We start from the raw sequence: 23,108 nt of genomic DNA on the forward strand, positions 1-23,108 counted from the left end.
CTTAATATTGATGCTAAATTGCTTGGATATGCGACTATATAACTTTTTGAAAGGTGTGGGAATCTGCTGATCATGATATGGGCTGCAGGGGTAGTCCCCTCTATTGTTCTTTCCTGGCCAGTGGAACCGCAACCCACCTACTGGGCAGGGAACTCTAGCATAGCTTTATTCAACTGAATGGAGTCTGGAGTGCTGCTTGGAGGGTAAAAATTAAAAAGAAGTCCTAGTGATATCCCATCATGATGGGAACAGCCTTTCACTTCTAGCTTTAGGCAGCACAGAAATACATAAGTCATCTTAAAGCACGACTCTAGCATTTTTTTCCAGTACTGGAGTGGTGCTACCTATCTAAGTTCCCTGAACCTAGTCACAGGTGCTTTAAAAATTGCATGGTTACTGCAATTCGAGTCCAGTGTGACGTTATAGAAAAAAAAAGTTGACATAAACTTTGTGATTAGAAGTAGTGATGAGCGAATATACTCGTTACTCGAGATTTCCCGAGCACGCTCGGGTGTCCTCCGAGTATTATTTAGTGCTCGGAGATTTAGTTTTCTTCGCCGCAGCCAAATGATTTACATCTGTTAGCCAGCATAAGTACATGTGGGGGTTGCCTGGATACTAGGAAATCCCCACATGTAATCAAGCTGGCTAAGAGATGTAAATCATTCAGCTACAGCAAGAAAAACTAAATCTCCGAGCACTAAAAAATACTCGGAGGACACCTGAGCATGCTCGGGAAATCTCGAGTAACGATTATATTCACTCATCACTAATTAGAATATGTTTCTTTATAATGATTGCAAAGACATAACAACAGTAAAGTCTTATATAACATTTAGTCTTTTACCCACATCTGAATAAGGGTCTTGACATTATTAAACATGGAGTGGTCCTGATCAGTACACATGACAACCTCATATCATTGGTTTTCGAGGCATACACATTAGTAACACTTTTTATACCATTATGTTCATTCAGATGGATTAATCGAGAACTCACAGGCTTTGGATTCCAGTGTAAAGTTCCATGTCCAGTACATTCAAAATCTGTAAATCCTCCCAGTTTTCTATGTGTCTGTAACAAAAAGAAACATTGCCGTTAGTCATCATCAAAACGTGACTACCTTATTATACCGCAATCTTTAAAAGGTGGTGAGTAACATTTATAAGTGGGCGGTAAATGTGAAAGGATTATTGTTTCTTACATGAAAGTTTAAAGCAGTGATTTTATCATAACTTATTCAGTTTATGTGTTCTGTGATGAAAGTCTAACATTTTACTTTTCTTTTAGAAACTCATGGAAAAACATGCTGAAGTTATTTCTTTTTTTCACTAATGTTAGTTTTGAACTTTTCATTTTAAAAAAAAAAAAACCTTTAAGTTTAGTGGTTTCTTAGTGACACACTTCTGATAATAAAACAAACCTCTAAAACACTGATACCATTTCATGTTCACATTAAAAAGGTATAGCTTCAAAGAGGCTTCTAGGTTTCTAAAATGAAAGGCCTATACCTAGAATAGATCATCCATAGAGATGTGCAAAGCTGAACTGTAATGTTCGGGATTTGTGCTGGACATCCAGAATCCGGTGTTGAACCCGGAACTCGGACTTTTCAAGGAATTTCATTTAATAGTTCCGTGAGGATAGAGCGAGAGGAGAGAGAACCATTTTCCAGCACCAAAGTTCAGGTTCCTATTGATTTCTATCGGGTTCAGGTTCGGATACAATTCTGCTACCTGATTTGAACTGTGGACTGAATTTCGGTCGAACCCAACGAACTCGAACATCCATGGGTCCGATCTTTCCTAATGATCAATATTAAAGGAAACCTGTCACACTCAGAAAAGCTCTTTACCTACAGATATAGTGTTAATATGCCAGTAAATAATGTTTTAAATCCTGTTTGGCCAGCTAACTGGTGGAACAGCTACAGGGAGAAAGCTAAGTGATATTCTCCCTGCAGCCGCTCCCTTTTAGTCATCGGGAGCTGTTAACAGTCGCTGCTAAATATACAGTGCAGACTCTGTAATCATCCACTGGCACACTGACTGACAGCCATCTCTGCCTCATATGTCGGCAAGGCAGGCTGTCAATTAAAGTACCAGGAGGTGTTGACAGACGTGCTTATGGTATAGTGATTGGTGACTGAAGCAAGAGGCTTCTGCTAATAATTTCATTTTCACCAGTAAGCTGACCGCACAGTATTTAAATGCTCTTTACCTGCAGACTAACTCTATATCTGCAGATAAATAGAATTTTTGTATATGACAGATTCCCTTGATGGATTTCCAATTCTTGGCAAGCCCACCAAAAAAACTGTTTAAAGGGTCCATAGTGTTTACTTGGACATGACCAAGATTTTATACAAAACAAAACTGGTAAAAAAAATAAAGTGTTGTAGAGCATGGAGTAATGTAGCCAATGAAGAGACAATGAAGGCATAGCTGAGAAAGGAAGGGAGGAGAATCATCTGAGGGACTGATTATTGCTAATTTGGTACCACTGACAGATGTAGGGCAGCTAGTTCCTGTCTCAGAGTATAGAAGTAGGAGTAGATGGCCTACTCACACATATTGTAGTTAGTGCATTATAAACCAAGTTAATTAAATTCAACAATTCCAAAGTCAATCCAACCAGAAACCTGTATGCTCCATTTAAAAATCACTGATTCTTCTTTGATACAGGAAAAATATATCTTATCTTAACTGTTGGTAAGACGACTTTTTATACAAGTCACCGAAGGGAGAATGTAGAACATGTGTGTCTGCACACCATTGCTTGGACTATGATTCCGTGTGATTTACTTGTCTTCCATTTACATATTCGTCACATAATAAAGAATATTCTGTAATGGAAGAAGTCTTTTTCTGAATACTGCACACATCTAAGCACATACATTTCCAGAGTGTTTGTCCTTGTCTCATCACCCACCCATCTGCATGAACATCTTCCCGTAACCAAACAATTCCTTATGTGCTGACATCCCAGTCTGCTGCCTAGCTTAGGGGCTTAAGATGCTCCTCGCACATGTTGATGAGCTTTGCGCGAGCAAGCACTGATGTTTTTAACTTTGTCATTTTTTTTCTTTTTTTCTTGCTACCACCCACGCAATAGCTGCTTCTTTTATGTAAATATGTGTATTATAGAGCATGTTGGTATTTCAGATTGGTATGACTTGTTATGAAATCATTTATGCAATGTCTGGGTTAAAAGGCTGCTCAGTAATTAGATCTGCCTGTCTCAAACTGAAAATTTACCTGTTAATATATAGTAAGTATTTACATTTTATTCTCCATCAAGCTGTTAACATTTTTATTCAGAAATGTCTTAGCTGTATCCATTGCTGAAAAAACTGTTTCACAAGATCCCCTGGCCACCAACGTTACTCCATCAGTCATGGTCTCCAAGACATCTACATCTCCTTCAAGGTAGAGGTATAACCTGAAGCTTTTGGAACCCAAGGCATCCCACCTGCAAAGTCCTGCTTATAATACTTATTCTTTTAAGTCATGTGGGCTTAGGGTCTCCAACTTAGTTTTTTACTTTTTTTCTGGGGAGCATAAAAAATCATGAAATAATAGACAGCCAACATTTTTTTACTAGAACATAGGAGAACATTAAAAAATCATTGAGATTCTGAGTGATTTATGTTTATATCCCATTATTCTGGTATGTAGGCATCAGCTGCATTCACTGTGACCAGATAAATGATGATAATTACATTCATATTAATATGTACAGGTTTCTTCAGCTTCAAATTTTTGTTACTGAAGGGTGAAAAAAGTGCCCTATTTTTACAGACTGTCCAGGAATTTCTGGATGGTTGCAGCCATGTTTTGGCTCCTTCTCCGGGATCTGGTGTAACAACTGTCTCCGCACTCTCTACAGCCATGATCCTGGCTGCAGGAGTTAAAAATACAGGGAATGGCTCTATAACATTTTAGACCTTTAGGTCCTCTGTCATCCCACTCTTGGTTGACTTTAGAAGAGTAGTGGCAATACATGCACAGCTTTCTCCATTAACATATGTGGGAGTTTAAAAAATAGCCAAGCAATTGTGCTACCTATGGATGTCCAATAATCTAGAATATAACACTTTAATGATCTAGACCTATAAACCAATATAACATCATTTGCTCTTGAAGAGGCTACCTGGGACTTTGATACTGATGGCTAATTTTTAAGTTAGACCATCAATATCACCTCATGATCAGCTGTTTGAAGGGGCATCAGCACTTTGGCAAGTGACACCTGCATTGTTTACCAGGCACACTGCTGTAATAGGCACTCACAAGCACTACAAAATGTACAAATGAACAATATACTGGCACGAGTGGTGGAATTCTCAAATATTCTGAAAATTGCTGGCGAATACTAAGGATAGACCATTAATATCAAATTCCCATAAACCACCTTTCATAAAGAATTATTGCACAACATTGTTATAGACCATGTTTGCGTCAGTTTAAAAAAGGCATAAAATGCATGCCAATTTTACAAGGCCAAATTAAAGGAGCAAATGTTTAGTGTGAAGGTAGCCTAAGGGTCCTATACACATTAGACTAATATCAGCAAAGCCTACCAGTATTGGCAGGAACATCTAACAGTCTAATGTGTATGGTGCCTTCTAACTCTCTCCTGATAGATGATGTTGGGACAATAAGGGTCGGATATTGACAGTTTGAGTTTTAACGCCTAACCTTTTCTTTCTTCAGAAGATAAACCAAAAGAGCCGTCTAAAAGTGTCTTTCTCTACCCTCCCTTTTGAAAACAGATGAACATTCGGTGAAGCCGTATGTTTATTTGTATGGAGGTAATCAAAAGAGAGTCTCTCATTTAGTCGGCAGCTGGCTATCGTGTTGGGGGTCTTACGTTTGTTGAATGCAGGAATGTTGTGTCACTTTACAAAATTGCTGCCTGTTTCGGGTATGGGTAATGGTTAATGTGATCTAGATTTATATATTAAAAGCACTCACACTATTACATACAGCTCGTGTACACAGTTTGACTCATGGAGGTGTGCATGTGCAACAGTAGTCATGCTGGGAAGAAATTATGATGTTCGGCGCATACATTAATTATAGAATATGACAGAAAATCTCTAGAAGGATGTGATAAATTACTGTGTGCTGCAAATCTATAAATCTGCTGGAAGATGCCATGACAAAACAGCTATATTGAAACCTACATCTCAAATTGCAAACAGACCATCCACTGAAGTGTTAAATATTGTGGTGTGCGTCTTTTGGTGAGGGCTGGAAAAAAATTAATGAGTTTTACTCCTACGAGCCTGTAAAAGATATATTCACTTAATGAATATATACATATTAACCCCATATTCTCCTGTCTGGCTGAAACATATCAGAATATATAGAAACTAGAATAGATAGAAGGTGTGGAAATAAATTATTTCTATTACTGAGTGTATATACATGATGATGGATAGTATGATTGACAGCTTAAATTGCAGTCTTGTTTATTGGTAGAAAGCTTTTCTACTTATGGAAAAAAGTCCTTGAGCTGTCATCTTTGGCCTAGTAGTGAAAATGTCTGCTTAGCCTTTGCTTAGCTAATAGTGGTTTATTCTGCAATTTCAAAATGCTGTCATCATTATACTTTATTCCCTGAAGAACTAACCTGTCAAATATGCAGCAGTGCAGGAGATACCCAGTGTTACAACTATAGCCATGTATTACTAGTACAGGGAATAGGAAACCTAAAAATGTGATAAATGGGCCAATCATAGTAAGTAGCACAGTACCCAACCTTTCTCACATTGTATAACACAAACTAGATACTATACACTATATCATAATAGAATAGTAATTTTATTACATATAGTTTCATAAAAGGTTCTATGAAACAAAAACGTATGAGGGTAGGAAAAACTCAGACAAAAAACAGAAAGCCAGAGGCCAGACTATATAAAGCACATTGTCAGGGGTTTACCAGGACAGAGAGAAGCCAGAAGACTGAAGAGTCTGATTTCTCCTCCTTCTGCACTGATTAGAAGCACTTCATCTTCTTATTAAACGGTGTAAATTTATTTTGGCAGTGCAGGAGTTAATCTGCTTAGTTGAGAGCTCCTGGAGCTTTAAGGCTCTCAGTTGTGCACTGTTAGCCACTCCCATCTCCTATATAAACTAAATCCTGGCTAGCACTGTTTGTCAGAGTTAGCTTAAGCTGCATAGCTGGAGGTTGTTGGTGGTTGTTGGAGAGGACATTTAGTGGATTTATCTGTGACTGTTGCTAGGCTTTGAGTGTGTGACAATTAATTTTCTTTCCTACTTTGGTTTATCCCTATCCTCCACTTCCCAGTATTTACCTCTGTTGCTTGTATGAGAATATTTTTGCGACTGGTATTTTCCTTTATCCCTTTTCTTATTACCTTGTTAGTTTGGTTGGTGTATTAAGGTAAACTACTACTCCCCTCTTCCCTGGGTGGGGGAAGGGTACAAACTGAGGGCGGATTCAGGAGCTAAGACAAGTTACATGGCCCAGGAATCTTCCCCATCAGAAGTAATTCGGGGAACAGGGCGAACAAGGGTACCCCCAGCATCAGGTACAGGGAAGGAGCCCTGTTCCTGGGACACCCAACAACATAGTCGTGACACACATTACATATGATCCAAAAATGTTAAAGTACTACATTGATCAGCTATAACATCCCAAGCAATGTCCAAATGCATAGCGAATAAAAAATACAACAAAGTATAAAACAACAAAGTTGTCAAATGCATAAATCATTAAATATAAAGTATCAACCCAACAGGCTATTTGCATCCTAACATATGTTTTGCTTGTGTTTCTTCTTCTTCTTCTTCTTCTTCTTCTTCTTATTATTATTATTATTATTATTATTATTATTATTATTAACATTATTATCCTCATCATTGTTATTATTCATATATGGTCATGATGGTGACAATATTATTATCATTGTTATTATTATATTATCATTATAATGGAATTATTATTATTACTATTATTATTATCATTGTTATTAAATAATCATTATAATGGAATCATTATAATTTGTACTGATATTTTTATTATTATGTGGTGCATGACATCTGTTCTGTTTTTTGGTGCTGGAGCTAGTCCGGTATCTCTACATAACTATCCGCCTACTCAGGTAGATGGGATATTCAAGAAAAAAATATTAGCAACCTAGCAATAGAAAACAACATGCAAATGTGTATTTAAAAAATCCCTTGTGATAATAATTATTTAGTCTGCTTTTCCAAGCAAACACATCATTTTTTTTTTCAATTGGAATCATCTGGATATAATGCTCCTGTGTCTAAAATTTGTCGTATACTTGCTATAGTGCCCCCTAGTGTTACTGTATTTTCCTTTCAGAAATTCTACTAAGTTTCTTGGTAGTCACTAGATACACTTTCTCAATGGATCTGTCTGTCTCACTGCCAAGCAAGAAGAATCAGTGCACAAGGAGCAGCACTTTCTCAATAGGGAGTGAATTAATAACTATGTAACAGCAATACCCAAACACTTAAAGATTTACCATCAGTTTCATTTTTATTTCGTAAATGAATGAACCTTGTAATATATATTATCCTTATCAGAGAAATTCGCTACTTTCTCCTCTGGGAATGGTCTTTCATTTTACAAATTCTGAATTTACATGTGAAATCTGTATTAAGTAAAGACACATGGCTGCATTACTGAGATAAGAGATGGCAGCTGCTACTGATAAGGATCTATACAGAGGGGAGAAGAGAGGAGCTAGAGACAGAGCTCCTCTCTCCTTTCTCCCTCTACAAAGAATGCTATCAGTCGCAACTGCCATTAAAAAGTTGCTTTTTTTCTTGTCTAATATCCATCTATTAAATAAAAATCAAAACGACGGATACTCTTTAGATATTTTGTAAAATGGTTCCAAATTAAAACTGATGTTTTTCCTGATCAGAGTAAATGAAGGTTTAATCATTGGACAGTCTGTCTGAGGGGGTAGCTTAATCCTCCATAATCTCAGGGTAAAAAGCAAACCGAGCTATTCGTCTTCCTCCCGGTAACCAGTGCTGCCTCTCCACCACTGCTCCAGTCTTTGTTGATAGGTTGCAGCGTTGATGTTACACCGACAGTGCTAGAGCCAATCATTATAATCAGCAGCTTGTGGTGTCTAAACGGACAGGGACTATGAGCTCAATAATTGGCTGCAGCGCTGTTAACATGATGCAGAAGATCAGCGCAGTTTGGATAAGTAGTGGATAGGAAGACATTTACCCCAGAGGCTGTGTGAGAGCTCAGTTTCTCAGTTTGTTTGTTTGTTTGTTAGCCATGGGGCTATATGGAAATAAGCTTTCAAAGAGTAAACTCCATTAACAGGTTTTTTTTGTACTGAGGGGTTCTACCCTAATATTAAAGAGATTCCAAGTCTCCTTTATTTTTTTTCCTATTGGCCTAAGAACTGACTGCTAAATACCTGCCTGTTCTGTCCTATAAGAAAAAAATTCAATAGTTCCAGAAAATCCTTAATAGGGAACCTGTCACTTTAAAAAAAACACTATTAACCTGCATATATAGGGTTCATCTGCAGGTTAACAGCATTCTGAAATTGTCCGGCACCTGCACTTTGAGCCCCTCTGATGGAAGGAAGAGAACGTTATTCTTCCCGGCAGTGTTCAACGTTCATTCATAGGTGCAGCGTGAGCACAGTTTCGGTCACCATTCTATGTATAGAGAGCAGTGACTGTAACTGCGGCCGACACTGACTGACAGCCAGCCCTAAAGATGAACGAGCATTTTGTCACATGACAGATTCCTTTCAAATACAGCTAGAAATGGTTATATTGGATTCCTTGTGTACAGCTCTATATATTGTACAGCTCTATATATCACTCCAGCATATATTTTTTTTTATTTCAGCGCTGGAATGGTGGCACTAAATATAAATTCCCTGCCCCTAGTTTTATACACACCAGCTTTTGTCTTCCGCTATGGTTCTATTCTGCTAATTTTTATCTGCCGCATCCCTCCACTGTTTTCTGGGGAAGCCGGAAGTGACCGTTACCTCTGATTTCCAGTCAGTCTTGAGTTATGGTCACAAGATGGCAGCCAGGAACAGCTGAAGATGGTGGCAGGTAAGTATATTACTAATGGAAGGGAAAATTCATTAGTGCTTTAGTGCTACCTCTCCAGTGCTGATATTAAAAAAATGCTGCAGTGCTGCTTTAAAAATCCCTTCTAGGGATATGACCGAGACCATGTAATTGCTGTTTGCAATATCAAACTTGTATGTCGTATAAGGGTTTCACTTTTTCTGGCAGTGGTTGAGGTAGATATAGGAAGCAAGTTCTTAAGTCCATAAGCTTCCACAGGAAAAAAAAAAACGCTTTTCTCCAGCAAAAACAGTACAATATAAAAATAAACAGTCCAACACCAAGTACAGGCACACTGGTTTACAAGTAGGTCCACACAACTCTACAAAGGATTACAGGTCTTTCCACCTTCACTCTCAGGCAGGACTCAGGCAGTTCAGCTTTGTTTTAAGTAGGCTGCAAAGCCTGGATAGGAAAATGGGAACGACCAGTCCGACAAAGCTTTTCCAGTCGTTCCTAAAACCCGGACCCAAAATCTGAGTCGGTTTAAAAAAATTTTCTCATGACTATCTGTGCTGGAGTCTTCGTCTCCAAATCGTACATCACTCAGATTAGCCACCACAGTAACACATACCTTCCATCCAGAAATTGCTATAATTTCATTGGTTATTATATGATAATGATGAGGAATTGTCCTCCCGATTCATTGATTCTAGGGAAAAATGTATATGTAGTATTGTGCCATGCAAAAGCACCAAAAAGCACATAAAGTGTCATTGTGACTCCATGCAGACGCCATGGCTTTGGTGTGTTGTGTGCATGAGGCCTAAGGATACACGTCATCTTTATTTTAACAAATGTGTTAGGGACATACATTTGTGCCACTTTATAATAAAGAAGTATTATATGTTCTATTTCTGCATTTGTTAGCAAGCCTTCCTTACAGATTCTACAAGTCACCTGTTCTCAAAGTGGCTGACGATGGAGAACCATGTGACCAGATTTGTTCATTGGCCTCCTGCAGATGAAAAACACAGCACATGGATAGCTGTTTTGCAATTGGCCGAGACTGTTTGACAGGTCTGGTCACATGCTCCTCCATTAGCAGCCATTTTGAAAACAAGAGAGCTGTATGGTCTGTATAAAAGCTCCAGTAATCAGTGCAGGAGAAGAACCTGAAATACTTAAATGTCAATAAGTGACATAGAATCCAAAACACTCCAGGACATAAATTAAAATACAGATAGGTGAAAAACATCATTAACTTATGGTTAACAAAGCTCATCCGCACAAACCTATTCCTGTAGGAACTGCAACATTAGACATTAGAGCAAGGATTTAAACTACATTGTTATTTTATTGCTTGTTTTTCTAATCTTTGTCAGTAAATTCAAAGCTTTCAATATTTTCAACATTAAGAACATAAAATGCAAACCAATGACTAACTAGAAAATGCAGGGCATCATTAATTCTTTTTTGTTGTAACAAGAGAGTCTTTATCCACAGATGGTGCTACATTATTTTAGAAGGTAAAATCATTAGGAAAATCATGTTTTGCTTCCTGTTAGAGCTTGCATTATACTGTAGAGACTGTTCATTGATGTTGGGGTTATAATTGCTCTTCTACTGGCCTGAGGAGTTTAGGGAGTCTGCCAACATTACAAAATATATAGTTTCCCTTTACAAAAATAGGTGGAATAATGGGAGATAAAAGCATCCCAATATTAGTAATTTAATAGGGTTCGCTGGAAATAGAAAAAAAATACCTAAAGGAAATGTAGTTATAAATAAATTCCTAAATATTTTAATTAGAATTAATACAAACACAGAAAAAGGACAATAGCCCCAGGGTTTAACATAAAAATAAAAAATGAGGTTTATTGCATCATCACAAAGAGGCAGAGTGCACTATGTAAGGGTAGGAACAAATCAGCTTTGGATTTAGAATTGAACGCCATACCGCTATTGTCGGTCTTTTTCATGTGTATGAATTCTTCTCAAGGAAATGTTCTATCCTCGTGACAATGTGCACAGGGCACTCTCATTGCTACGAAGTTAGCGAGGAATTCTCTGTCAGAATCATTAATTCATTAATAGTTGGACTTTTTAATCAGCAGTAAAATGTTCCGTTCTGGGTAACGCTGATCGAAACCTGCCTAAAATGTTAATAGAACATGTGCTTGTTAGCATGTGCAGTGCGAGGTTCTTCCACCTCCCTTCATGTGTAGGAAGATGTGCACCCAGTGGATATTCTAATCTAATACTAGAGTGATCAGGCATGCCGAGGAAAGAAGAGGCCATCCTGTCTATCTGACCACAACGTCTATCCGATCTAGAGTGCTGAGGTAAGATGAGTCTACTAACACTGCTGTTCATGACGTTTTGATCTTGGACTGGAGATAACAGGTGTACTGAAGTAAAAAGAAGATGCTGAAATTGCTGTCTACCCTATCTATATTCTCTAATATTCCAATGGTGCTGATGTAAGAGGCACTTAGACTGCTGTCACCCTGTCTTTCTGATCTATTACCGGAGACACCAGGAATGCTGAGGTAAGAAGAGTCCATTCACACTGCTGTCCACTTTGTCTACTTGATCTAATACTGGGTATACTAAGGGTTTTGAGGTAAGAAGAGGCTGCTTGCACTTCTGTCCATACTGTCTATGTGATCCAACGCTAGAGATACCAGGGGTGCTAAGGTAAAAAGAGTCTGCTCATGCTGCTATCTATTCTGTCTATTAGATCTAATACTGGAGATACCAGGGATGCTGAGGTAAGAAGAGGCTGCTTGCACTGCTGTCCACACTGACTAATTTAATACTGGAGTAACTGGTGGTGCTGATGGAGGCTGCTCACACTGCTGTCTTTCTGATTTAATAGTGGAGATGCAGTGAGTGCTGTGATAAGAAGAGACTGCTCCCACTGCTGTCATCCTGTCTATCTGACCTAATACTAGAGATAAGCGGAAGAGGCGGTTCATACTGTCGACCACCCTGCTTCTTTGATCTAATACTGGAGATACAAGGGATGCTTAGGTATGAAGAGACTGCTCACAGTTCTGATCACCATGTCGGTCTGATCTAGTACTAGAGATACTAAGGGTACTGAAGTAAGAAAAGGCTGCTCAAACTGCTGTCCACCCTATCTTTCTGATCTAATACTGGAGATATTAAAGGTACTGAGGTATGAAGAGGCTGTTCACACTGCTGTACATCATATCTGGTCTAATAATGGCAATTCCAAGAGTGCTAAGGTAAGAAGATACAGATCATAGAGCTGTCTAAACTGTCTTTTGGGATGCTAAGGGACTGTTGTGATCTAGAGATAACCTACAGTCTACCACATACGCTCAAGCTATCTCCAGGTGGCAGCAACAGAGCTTCTTATTGCATATATTCAAGGCTGGCAGCCGCAATTACATTATTTTCTATTATGCTTCCTTAACATTAATGTGCCACTAGTGTCAACTAAGGTTTGTGATATGGTTCAAAAAAAGTAAAATCTGGTACTGTTTTCGTTGAGGATAGTGTATCAAAAACTTTTTTTAATGTTTTGATGAACTTACCTTCATCATATATACAGCTCTGGCAAAAATTAAGAGACAACTGCGAAATGTTCACTTTGTCTGATTTTTCTCTTTATAGAAAAACATTTTGCAGTGGTCTCTTAATTTCTGCCAGAGCTGCATATATGTATATTTATAGCTCTGCCAAAAATTAAGAGACTACTGTAACAGTTTCAGTTTCTCTGATTTTTCTCTTTATAGGTATGTTTTTGAGTAAAATGTAAATTCTTCATTTATTCTATAAACTTCTGACATGTCTCCAAATTTCCAAACAATACATTTTATATTTTCTTCTGAAAAAGAGAAATGGTCAAAATAAAAGAACAGTGCTTTCAGACCTCAAATAATGCAAAGAAAACACTTTCATAATCATTTAGAAACAACACTACTAATGTTTTAACTCAGGAAGAGTTCAGAAATCAATAATTTGTGGAATAACCATGAATTTTAATCACAGCTTTCATGCGTCTTGGCATGCTTTCCACCAGTCTTTCACACTGCATCTGGCACAATATTTGTTAGCAGTTCTTCTTTGATGGCTTGTGACTATCCATCATCCTCTTGATTACATTATGGATATTTTCAATGGAGTTCAGGTCTGGAGAATGGGCTCCCATGACAGGGTTTTGATATGGTGGTCTCTTAATTTTTGCCAGAGCCATACACTAGAAGAACAAAATATATTTCTTTCTTTTCCATGATTCTTTTTTTTTTGCAGATACTCTGCACCACAATGGGGTCCAATGTGCCCCTCACCACATGTGCAAACTGCTATGTTGCTGCCTTTGTAGATCATCTTGTTTAGTCACACCCCCTTTTCACACTTAAAATCACTATATTGATGATTTTTTTTTTGCATATGGGTGGGTCAATTGGACTACTTGCTTTCCTTCAATCGGCACATAAATAGGTTTTGGCCTGAATTAAAACTTGAGATATACTAATTTACTGTCATTAAGGAGTTGGGAGGCCTTCATAAAAATAGATTTTTGGACAGCCTTGTTGAAATGAGTGTGTATATATATATATATATATATATATATATATATATATATATATATACACAGAGAGAGAGAGAGGAAACTTCAGGCCACATTTGTATAGTGATATAATCCATCTATAAGTGTCTTAGTCTAAGATGAAGGTCGTGTCATTCTAGATGTCAAAATACAGAATTTTGTCACAACAAAGCTGAATGAGTTAATAATTGCCTCTTCTGTGCTATGTTACATTTACATTCAGCCTTATAGAAAATCACAGAACGCAATCACAACCCATTGTGTGAAACGACAAATCAAGAACCAAGCTCGGCTCCTCTGACAAACTTGGCTCTAGCTGAGCTAGTTTATTTTTTCCACCATTCCATTTTAGAGATGCAGGTATATGCCAGCAACATGACTAGATGAAAAATAAAGAAATCAATATCGCCTTCCATCAAACTGGTTCTCACTCTTTGTAAACCATAGCATCAATTTTCACATTTATCTTGCAGTCTAACTAAAGGTGTAAAGTAAGATATGCCGAGAATAGACACCCTCCAGATATATCAAGTTGCTATGACTTCAGTGACACCTTGCTTTGCCATATGCCTTCATTGAGATGTGAGCACTAGATAAGAGCAAGGTAAAATATACTATAGTTATCCTCCTGCATGATTTACCTAGACAACCCACAAAACATAGGGTCACATTGAAACTATTTCATTATATGTTTTATTTTGTGCTTTCAAGAATCCTACACTCAAGTAATATTTTACTCATGTTCTTAGTACCAAAACCCCTAGGTAGTAAACATATTTTCCAAAATGTCTCACTTCCTGACATTTAGGTTTCCTAGGTTTATTAAAAAGATACATAGATGGTGGCTGCAGTATAAGGGTATGTGCACACGCTGCGCCCTGGTGTGCTGACTTTTCCGCACTGATTTTGATAAATCCGCAGGGCAAAAACACTGCGTTTTTCCTGTGGATTTATCAGGGTTTTACTGCGGATTTACCGCGGTTTTTGTGTGGACTCTGCTGCGGTTTTACACCTGCGTTTTTTTAATATGGAGCAGGTGGCAAAACGCTGCGGATTCCGCACAAAAAATTGACATGCTGCGGAAAAAAAAAACAGTGATTCCGCGCGTTTTTTTCCGTAGCATGTTCACAGCGGTTTTTGTTTTCCATAGGTTAACATTGTACTGTACATCGCATGGTAAACTGCTGTGGATCCACAGCATCAAAAACGCTGCGGATCCGCAGCAAAAACCGCAACGTGTGCACATACCCTAACTCACACTGGTACCAAACCACAGGAATGTTGCGCTGCTATGATGCTGCTTCTATGACAGTGGCATAGACCTACTAAAAAAATAAACATTAATATGTTTATCTTTTTATCTATTGGATAGGGGATAACTTCTCAGTTGCTGGGGTCTGACTGCTGAGATACCCACCAATCCTGAGAACCAGTGCTCTTTATAGCCTTGCGAGAAAGAAGGGGAGGTCAATCATGCACTCTGCTGCTTCATTTATTCGCAATGGAACTGCTGGAATGAGCCATGCATGGCACTCTGTTGTTCTTCAGCAATTCCCATAACAATGAATGAAGGAAGCAGCAGTGCGCATGATCGACCGCAGCTTTATTACTAAAGGCTCTTTAGAGCCCAAATTCTCAATGAGTTTCCAAGCAGTCAAATATCCACCAAAAAGGAAGTTATTCTCTACCCTACAGATAGTAGATAACTTTCAATCTTGAGAATAAGCCTGTAAAGGGAATCTGTCAGGTGCCCCATGCCGTCCAACCCAGCAGCATTCACCTATGTGTGAGCAAATTCTTTGACTGACTATCCCTGTATAACGTTATTGAGTGAAAAAAGGTAGAAAAAAACATTAAAACATTTGCTATGCTAATGAGCACTTTGAATAGTCGATGGGGTTCTGGTTTCCCCAGACTAATCAGTTTTCTTTCCATGTTATTGAACTCCTGTGTGTGTGATAACATAATTTGCATGAGCGACGTCATTGCCGCTCGTGCAAATCTAGCGCAAGCACACCGCTCATTCTGGCAGCATCACTGCATCTCTGAAGACCGATGCATGTTTCCTGGCTTCAGTGGCTCGCACTGCGCATGACTGGATGCCATGTTCAAAACTTCCGGTCATGCACAGTGATATCGCTTGTGCAAAATTATGTTGTCATGCTCTCAGGGGCGTGATAACATGGAAAGAGAGCTGACTAGTCTGGGGCAACTAACGCCCTCATTAGCATAGCAAACAGGGATATTATAAATGCTTTTTTATACCTTGTTTTAACTCAATAAAGTTATACAGAGCTGATTAGGCATGAGAAAAACTCATACATAGGTGAATGCTGCTGTTTGAAGGGCATTGGGTGCCTGACAGGTTCCCCTTAAGAATTTTAAGTGATGGCTAGCTTTTACTAACTCTGTAGAGGCATTGTGCCTTGTAGAGCACTACAAGCCATTTGTTTTAGGAGTCATTTGAATCCATTGAAAGGCGATGCAACTGAGATATGTGACTTGAAAGAGGTCATCCAGATTTTTACAATTGATAACATATCCCTAGGATATGCCATTAACATTAGATTGACACATCTTCTTATCAGCTATTTATACAGACTGCAGCGCTCACTCGAATGAGAGAAAGCCCAACACAGGTGCTATAAAAAAGTTTAGCATTTGTCAGAGCACCAAGTCCCCTTGAATGTCAGCAGTGCCTGGAGTCTGACTCTCACTAATCTAATAATAATAATGCCCTGTCCTAAGGATATCCTGTCAATTTTAATTCTGTTTAAAGCACCACTCCAGTTTTGTTTTCAGCACTGGAGTGGTGCTTTAAATCTTATCTTAGGTCCCTGCATCTACTCTCATACTTACTATACTTGCCAGCATTTTCACCTTTTATCGGCATTGTTCTGGTATGACAGTGCCATCTTGTTACACAACTTTTGACTGGCCGGAAGTTAGAAGTAACAATCACAAGCTCTCAATGCAAACCTATGGGAGCCAGAACAAGGCTCTCTAAGACTTGTATTGAAAAGTGACCTCATACTCAGCCAGCAAACAATGGAGCGATCCGGCAGGTCACAAACTGCTGGAGACGGATGGGAGCGGTGGGGATATATGTTGAAGATAGCAGCTGTTAAGTGTTAAAGTAGGGACGCGGATATTAGCTTAGGAGCACCACTCCAGCACTGCAATAAAAAAAAAAAAAACACTGGAGTGGTGTTTTAATTGAACCATGTCTAAAGGCTCCCATACACATTAGAGGAAAGTCAGCTGAACCACCAATTTTGATGAGACTAACCCAACATGTATCGGGGACCTCAGCTCTTCCCAGAAAGAGGATATAACGGGAGAGAAGTATTGGGCCATTTGAATATCAATAGCTGATCCTTTTTTTTCCGAGGAGGTAAGTCTCAGGTTTATCCTCATTCCTTTGGAAAACACCTGTCTAGCCTGAGGCTCACATGTATGGAGGTGTCGGAAGAAATAGCTGTCTAGCCAAGGAACATTTGACCGGCAGCTATCTCATGTCATGTGTATGGCTAGATTATAGCAACTTTGACCACCGCAAATGTCCTCAGTGTCTCTTTATTCCAACATTCCCATGTTTCTCCATAAACAGATACATAACCATCTACAAATTCAGTGACACTATTATAAATGAACACGTTCAGTGTAAATGAGCTCCTACTGGACCGAATAACTCATATGCAAAATAAGGAAATAAATACAAATGTCCTTCACCTGTGTAATAAATCTGGAGAGGCTCCAATTTATATTCCTGATCTAGAAGCATACATACATAATAGATAAAGCCATGAAGGTGATGCTTGACGTCTACTATGTAATTGTACATTAATCCCTGTCATTTTCCACATATCACATCGTCATGACAACCATGGACTATATTACTTCTCCTATGTTTTTTTCAGGATCCGATGAAAATCAGTGTAGTAAACAAGTAATATATTTGCAAGGACTCACGTCGGAGGAGGCTGCATAAACACCAGTGATTCATAGTTGTATGAATCTTACTGCCCACTAGTGAGCTATTTTAAGGGGCCCGCAGCACGTGCTGTGGATTTTCACCATATCTTGCTTCCATATTAAACATGCTGAAATAATGACTTGTTATTTTCATGCATAAAACACAAGATGAGAGAAAAACAATCTCTGAACAAAGCCCAATATTCTCACTACATAGGCAGCGTATTCTCTTGTGGTTTGGCTTTCTGGTCTCGGATTAAAAGCCATTTCACAGTGCTGATAAGCTGATCCTTGCAGTGTTCCAGTGGTTAGTAAATACTTCTCCAGCGGATTGTGAACATTCTTGGAAATTCATACATTTTCCCCCAAGGTCCTATATCTTTCTCAATCACCAAGGCTATTTATCAAGCCTCAGGTTCACGTGATACCATAGTAAAACAGCTTTCATACGCAGCCATATATGGTCTCGCTCACTTGCATTGTAGATATATTCAGCCTGCAAAAAATAGACCAAGGAGATTTCACAAGACATCGAAAAATAGCTGGGCAAAACACCAAGGCTGCAGGCCAAACATTGTCATGCTTGTGTTTGTCTTATGGGCTTGAACTGTAAACTCAATAATAGATAAGATGCATATCAGTAGGCCAAATAAGGTCACTGTATACCGTAAATAGCAATTGTGGCATTTTACCACTTTATAGGGATTTTAAGGATAGGGTTCAAATACCTCATCTCTACTTGTTTTCTTAAACATTAAAATAATTTGAAATGGTTTTTCTCATTATAGTTTTTCCGGAGACCATTATTCCTCAGCCTCCCGTCATTCTACTGCCGGGCTTGGTGGTGCGCTCATTGATTGACAGTTTGGACCAGTAGTATTATTGTTCTGCTGCCTGAGCTGTGCTCTCTCTGACACTGATAGATCAGGCAGATTGGATTGAGCGCAGAAACATGAAAATAGTAGGATAGGCGAGCTAAGAGTGCGCTACAGCAATCCTGGATCAGTGCTTACAAGATCTATAGAAATCAGTTTGTAAGCACTGCACTTGTTGGCTTTGCAGTTTAGCAATGGTGGCTGGTCTCCGAGGCAGCGAGCTATAAACAATAGGAAAGAAAATTACTTAGAACTGTTGAAGGAAGGCAAATTATAATGGGAAAATGGGAAACCTGTTTGCTTTTGCAAGAACTTTTGACTGCAGTAGCTGTGAATACAAACTAATCTGCTTCTTTCTCACACTATTCGCTCAAACTTGCATATAAATAATTGGTCCCATGCTCATCCAGGAGAGTGGGGTGATTCTTTCCTCATTTGTCATCCATATGCTGTCCCTATGTAATCCGTGTTTTTACTTAGCAGCTATTGGACCAATTACAGTTTCCTATGCTACAGAATTGTAATGTATCGATAAAAATTGGATGCCATGTTGATGGTTCGTACAGCATGCAATTTTTTTATCGCACTGTCCGATTTCATAGCGAAATCGTAGCACGGTGCAATTTTTTTCTCAAGACGATTGCAGCTGGGAAATATTACGCAGATCTGCACTGCCTCATTGTATAACATTAGTCCTACTGCAATCTGATTTTTTTATCGGATTGCATTAATCCAATTTATATGAAAGTGTGAAAGAACCCTTAAAGGGTTGTCCACTATTTAGGGCTTTTATGGTGCTTTTTCTGTTTTGACTGTCTATGTCTATGCTCTTCGCTATGATATTTTTTAATGCATAGATTATAAATTGATATTTTAAAGGGGATATTTATGCTATACGTTTCTAGATGTTCCTCATGCTATTGATATATATGTTATACACACCTTTCAATTATACCCAATTTTAAGATAGGAATAAACTTTTAATGTAACTTGAACAATATCATTTGATTGCTTGCGTTCTGTATATATAGTTGCGCTCAAAAGTTTGCATACCTCAGCAGAATTTTTGCTTTCTTGGCCTTTTTTCAGAGAATATGAATGACTAGATGGTGGCCTGATTCTAACGTATCGGGTATTCTAGAATATGCATGTCCACGTAGTATATTGCACAGCCCACGTAGTATATTGCCCAGCCACGTAGTATATTGGCCAGTCACGTAGTATATTGCCCAGCTACATAGTATATTGCCCAGCCACGTATGTTACAGGTTAAAAAATAAAAAAATAAACATATACTCACCTTCCGAGGGCTCCTTGTAGTTCTGTCGCCTGTGTGCGGTGCAGGCGGCAGCTTCCGGTCCCAGGGTGTGGCAGGTGCGCAGGACCTCTGATGACATCGTGGTCACATGACCGTGACGTCATGGCAGGTCCTTCTCACATACCATCCTTGCCACCAGAACCTGCCGCTTGCATGGAGCGGTCACCAGAGCGTCACGAGGAGCGGGAAAGACGGCGGAAGGTGAGTATATAATGATTTTTTACTTTTTTTATTATTTTTAACATTACATGTTTTTACTATTGATGCTGCATAGGCAGCATTAATAGTAAAAACTTGGTCACACAGGGTTAATAGCGGCGGTAACAGAGTGAGTTACCCACAGCATAACGCAGTCCGTTACCGCTGGCATTAACCCTGTGTGAGCGGTGACTGCGAGGAGTATGGAGCGGGTGCCGGGCACTGACTGCAGGGGAGTAGGGAGGGACTAATCGGACTATGGCAGTCGCTGATTGGTCACGGCAGCCATGACGGGCAGCTGGCGAGACCAATCAGCGACTTGGATTCCATGACAGACAGAGGCCGCGACCAATGAATATCCGTGCCAGACAGAAAGAAAGACAGACAGACAGAAGGACAGACAGAAAGACGGAAGTGACCCTTAGACAATTATATAGTAGACACTGTAACATCAAACCTTTTGGGTGAAGTCATTTATTGTCAAACTACTGTTTTCATAATGGCAAGCCAAAACATCCAAATGACCCTGATCAAAAGTTCACATACCCCATTTCTTAATACCGCGTATTGCCCCCTCTAACATCAATGACAGCTTGAAGCAGGGTCGGACTGGCCACCTGGCAATTCTGGCAAATGCCAGAAGGGCCTGTCTGGTTGTGGGCTGCCTAGTATGCTATGTTGTTAACAGAATTGGTGTTCTCAAGACTCCCATACTGTTAAGAGCTGTGACGAAGCACAAAGTCACTGACTCAGTCATTTACTCCAGCAGGCCACAGATATCATTGGAAATATCATGCTTTCCTCCATCTAGGGTAATATTAGTAATATATCCCATCTGGTGCTTGGGGACAGTGACAGCATGGACCTGTGTGATTTCAAATGCCAGTGTTAGTTGTGGATGAGGTTCTTTATTTTCTCAGATGGTAAAGCTGCCCACTCTTCTTGGCAAAAAGCCTCTAGTTCTTGTAATTCCTGGGCTGTCTAGCATGAACTGCACGCTTGAGATCTCCCCAGAGTGGTTCAATGATATTGAGGTCAGGAGACTGAGATGGCCACTCCGGAACCCTCAGTTTGTTCTGCTGTAGCCAATGACAGGTCGACTTGGCCTTGTGTTTTGGATCATTGTCATGTTGAAACGTCCAAGTACGTCCCATGCACAGCTTCCGGACTGATGAGTGCAAAAAAAAGAGAGCAAAAATTCTGCCAAGGTATGTAAACTTTTTGAGCACAACTGTACATACAATTAAAAATGGCAATTGTCAAAGCAACCTCAAGAGCTAAACAATACAATGACTTTAAAGGGGCTATCCACTACTCAGGCAGCCCCTTCTCAATCCGTATGTGTGCTCCCAGTAAAAAAATAATATCCATACTCATCTCTGGTGCCAGCGCCGTTTAAGCAGAAGGGTCAAAAAATATGTCTTTGTCATTTTACATTAGTCTCTGTACTGTATCTGCTAAACCTTGTTCGAGTCGATAGTAATGAGCTGCAACTAAGCTGCAATTCCACATGTTGAGTTGATTCCAATAGAGTACCACCCTATAATTCATTTTTTTAATTATTTTAAAAGGGGGAAACAAATGGATTGAATCAATGCAATTTTCCAAATATTACTATAAGGAGTATAATAGAGCTGTGCAACTCAAATTTGACAAAGATCTGTCTTTCAGAGGTCATGTAGCCTGTTGTTCCATTTACGCATTTCATCAATAATTTGCTTGATTATCACTGCTAGTATCTTTTCTGCAGATCAAAACAAATCTCCATTGGTCGGCAGAAAGTACATTTACCAATGTAAAGGGTTCAGTTCAATTGATCATTTATACAAAACTCTCACCATTATGGCATCATGTAAAATGATCATCTTTCCCTAATGTCAATTGGCAAACAATCGCTGGCACTTCATCTGCCCGTGTGAAAGAAGCTTACTAATGCAATTCTCTTTCATAGCCATCCATCGATATGCTAAAAATTACACACTGCACGCAAGATGAGGAAACCAGACCATAGCTAGATTCTTGTTTGCTTCTCTATTGTCCTGATTTCAAGCTGTTTTAATTAATTTCTCAGGAGCACAAACTGTTATATACAAATATATACAGGAAGAAAGGCAGATGAGAGAGCAAGGTTTCCTCGGGGAATGGCCTGAGACTGAGCTATGCGTCATAAAAAATGTAAAACATCAGTGTTCCAGCGTTCTGTGCATTAATGTATATTTCATGGGTATGAGCAGGAATGATGTGCATGCCTACAGGTATCTATAGTCTTGTGGGTAAAGCGATACAGGCTCTCTGAAAAATTCCATGTTACAAAGGTGATATGCTGGAAGCGAATGGGAATCATCAAGGGTATTGGTCGAAGTCCATTGTAGTTTTCCTTCTGTTTTATACTTTTGTTTAAAATTTACAGCAACCTACAGTTTCTGACATGTCAAGATTACAAATAGATACAGTAGAGAGATAGATAGATGATAGATAATAGATAGATATGGGATAGATAGATAGATAGATAGATAGATAGATAGATAGATAGATAGATAGATAGATAGATAGATGTGGGATCGATACATAGATAGATAGATAGATAGATAGATAGATAGATAGATAGATAGATAGATAGATAGATAGATAGATAGATATGGGATAGATAGATAAATAGATAATAGATGGATAGCTAGATATGGGATAGATAAATAGATAGATGGATAGATAGATAGATAGATAGATAGATAGATAGATAGATAGATGTGGGATCGATACATAGATAGATAGATAGATAGATAGATAGATAGATAGATAGATAGATAGATAGATATGGGATAGATAGATAGATAGATAGATAGATAGATAGATAGATAGATAGATAGATGTGGGATCGATACATAGATAGATAGATAGATAGATAGATGTGGGATCGATAGATAGATAGATAGATAGATAGATAATAGATGGAAAGATAGATAGATAGATAGATAGATAGATAGATAGATGATAGATAGATAGATAGATATGGGATAGATACAGTAGATAATAGACAGATAATAGATAGATAGATAGATAGATAGATAGATAGATAGATAGATAGATATGGGATA

The 23,108-nt window shown here is 38.8% G+C and overlaps 1 protein-coding gene across 6 annotated transcripts in view; it reads right to left on the reverse strand.

Annotated features, from left to right (window-relative positions):
- Positions 1 to 23,108, reverse strand: part of NTRK3 (neurotrophic receptor tyrosine kinase 3) — a 1,046,838-nt gene that overhangs the window by 739,267 nt on the left and 284,463 nt on the right. For all 6 annotated transcript variants that reach the window (XM_077263445.1, XM_077263443.1, XM_077263444.1 and 3 more), the window contains exon 3: positions 1,000 to 1,074. In XM_077263445.1, coding sequence (XP_077119560.1) covers positions 1,000 to 1,074 — 75 coding nt within the window. The remainder of the gene's footprint in view (positions 1 to 999; positions 1,075 to 23,108) is intronic.

This window comes from Ranitomeya variabilis, chromosome 5 (genome assembly GCF_051348905.1).
Source record: "Ranitomeya variabilis isolate aRanVar5 chromosome 5, aRanVar5.hap1, whole genome shotgun sequence".
Taxonomy (NCBI): domain Eukaryota; kingdom Metazoa; phylum Chordata; class Amphibia; order Anura; family Dendrobatidae; genus Ranitomeya; species Ranitomeya variabilis.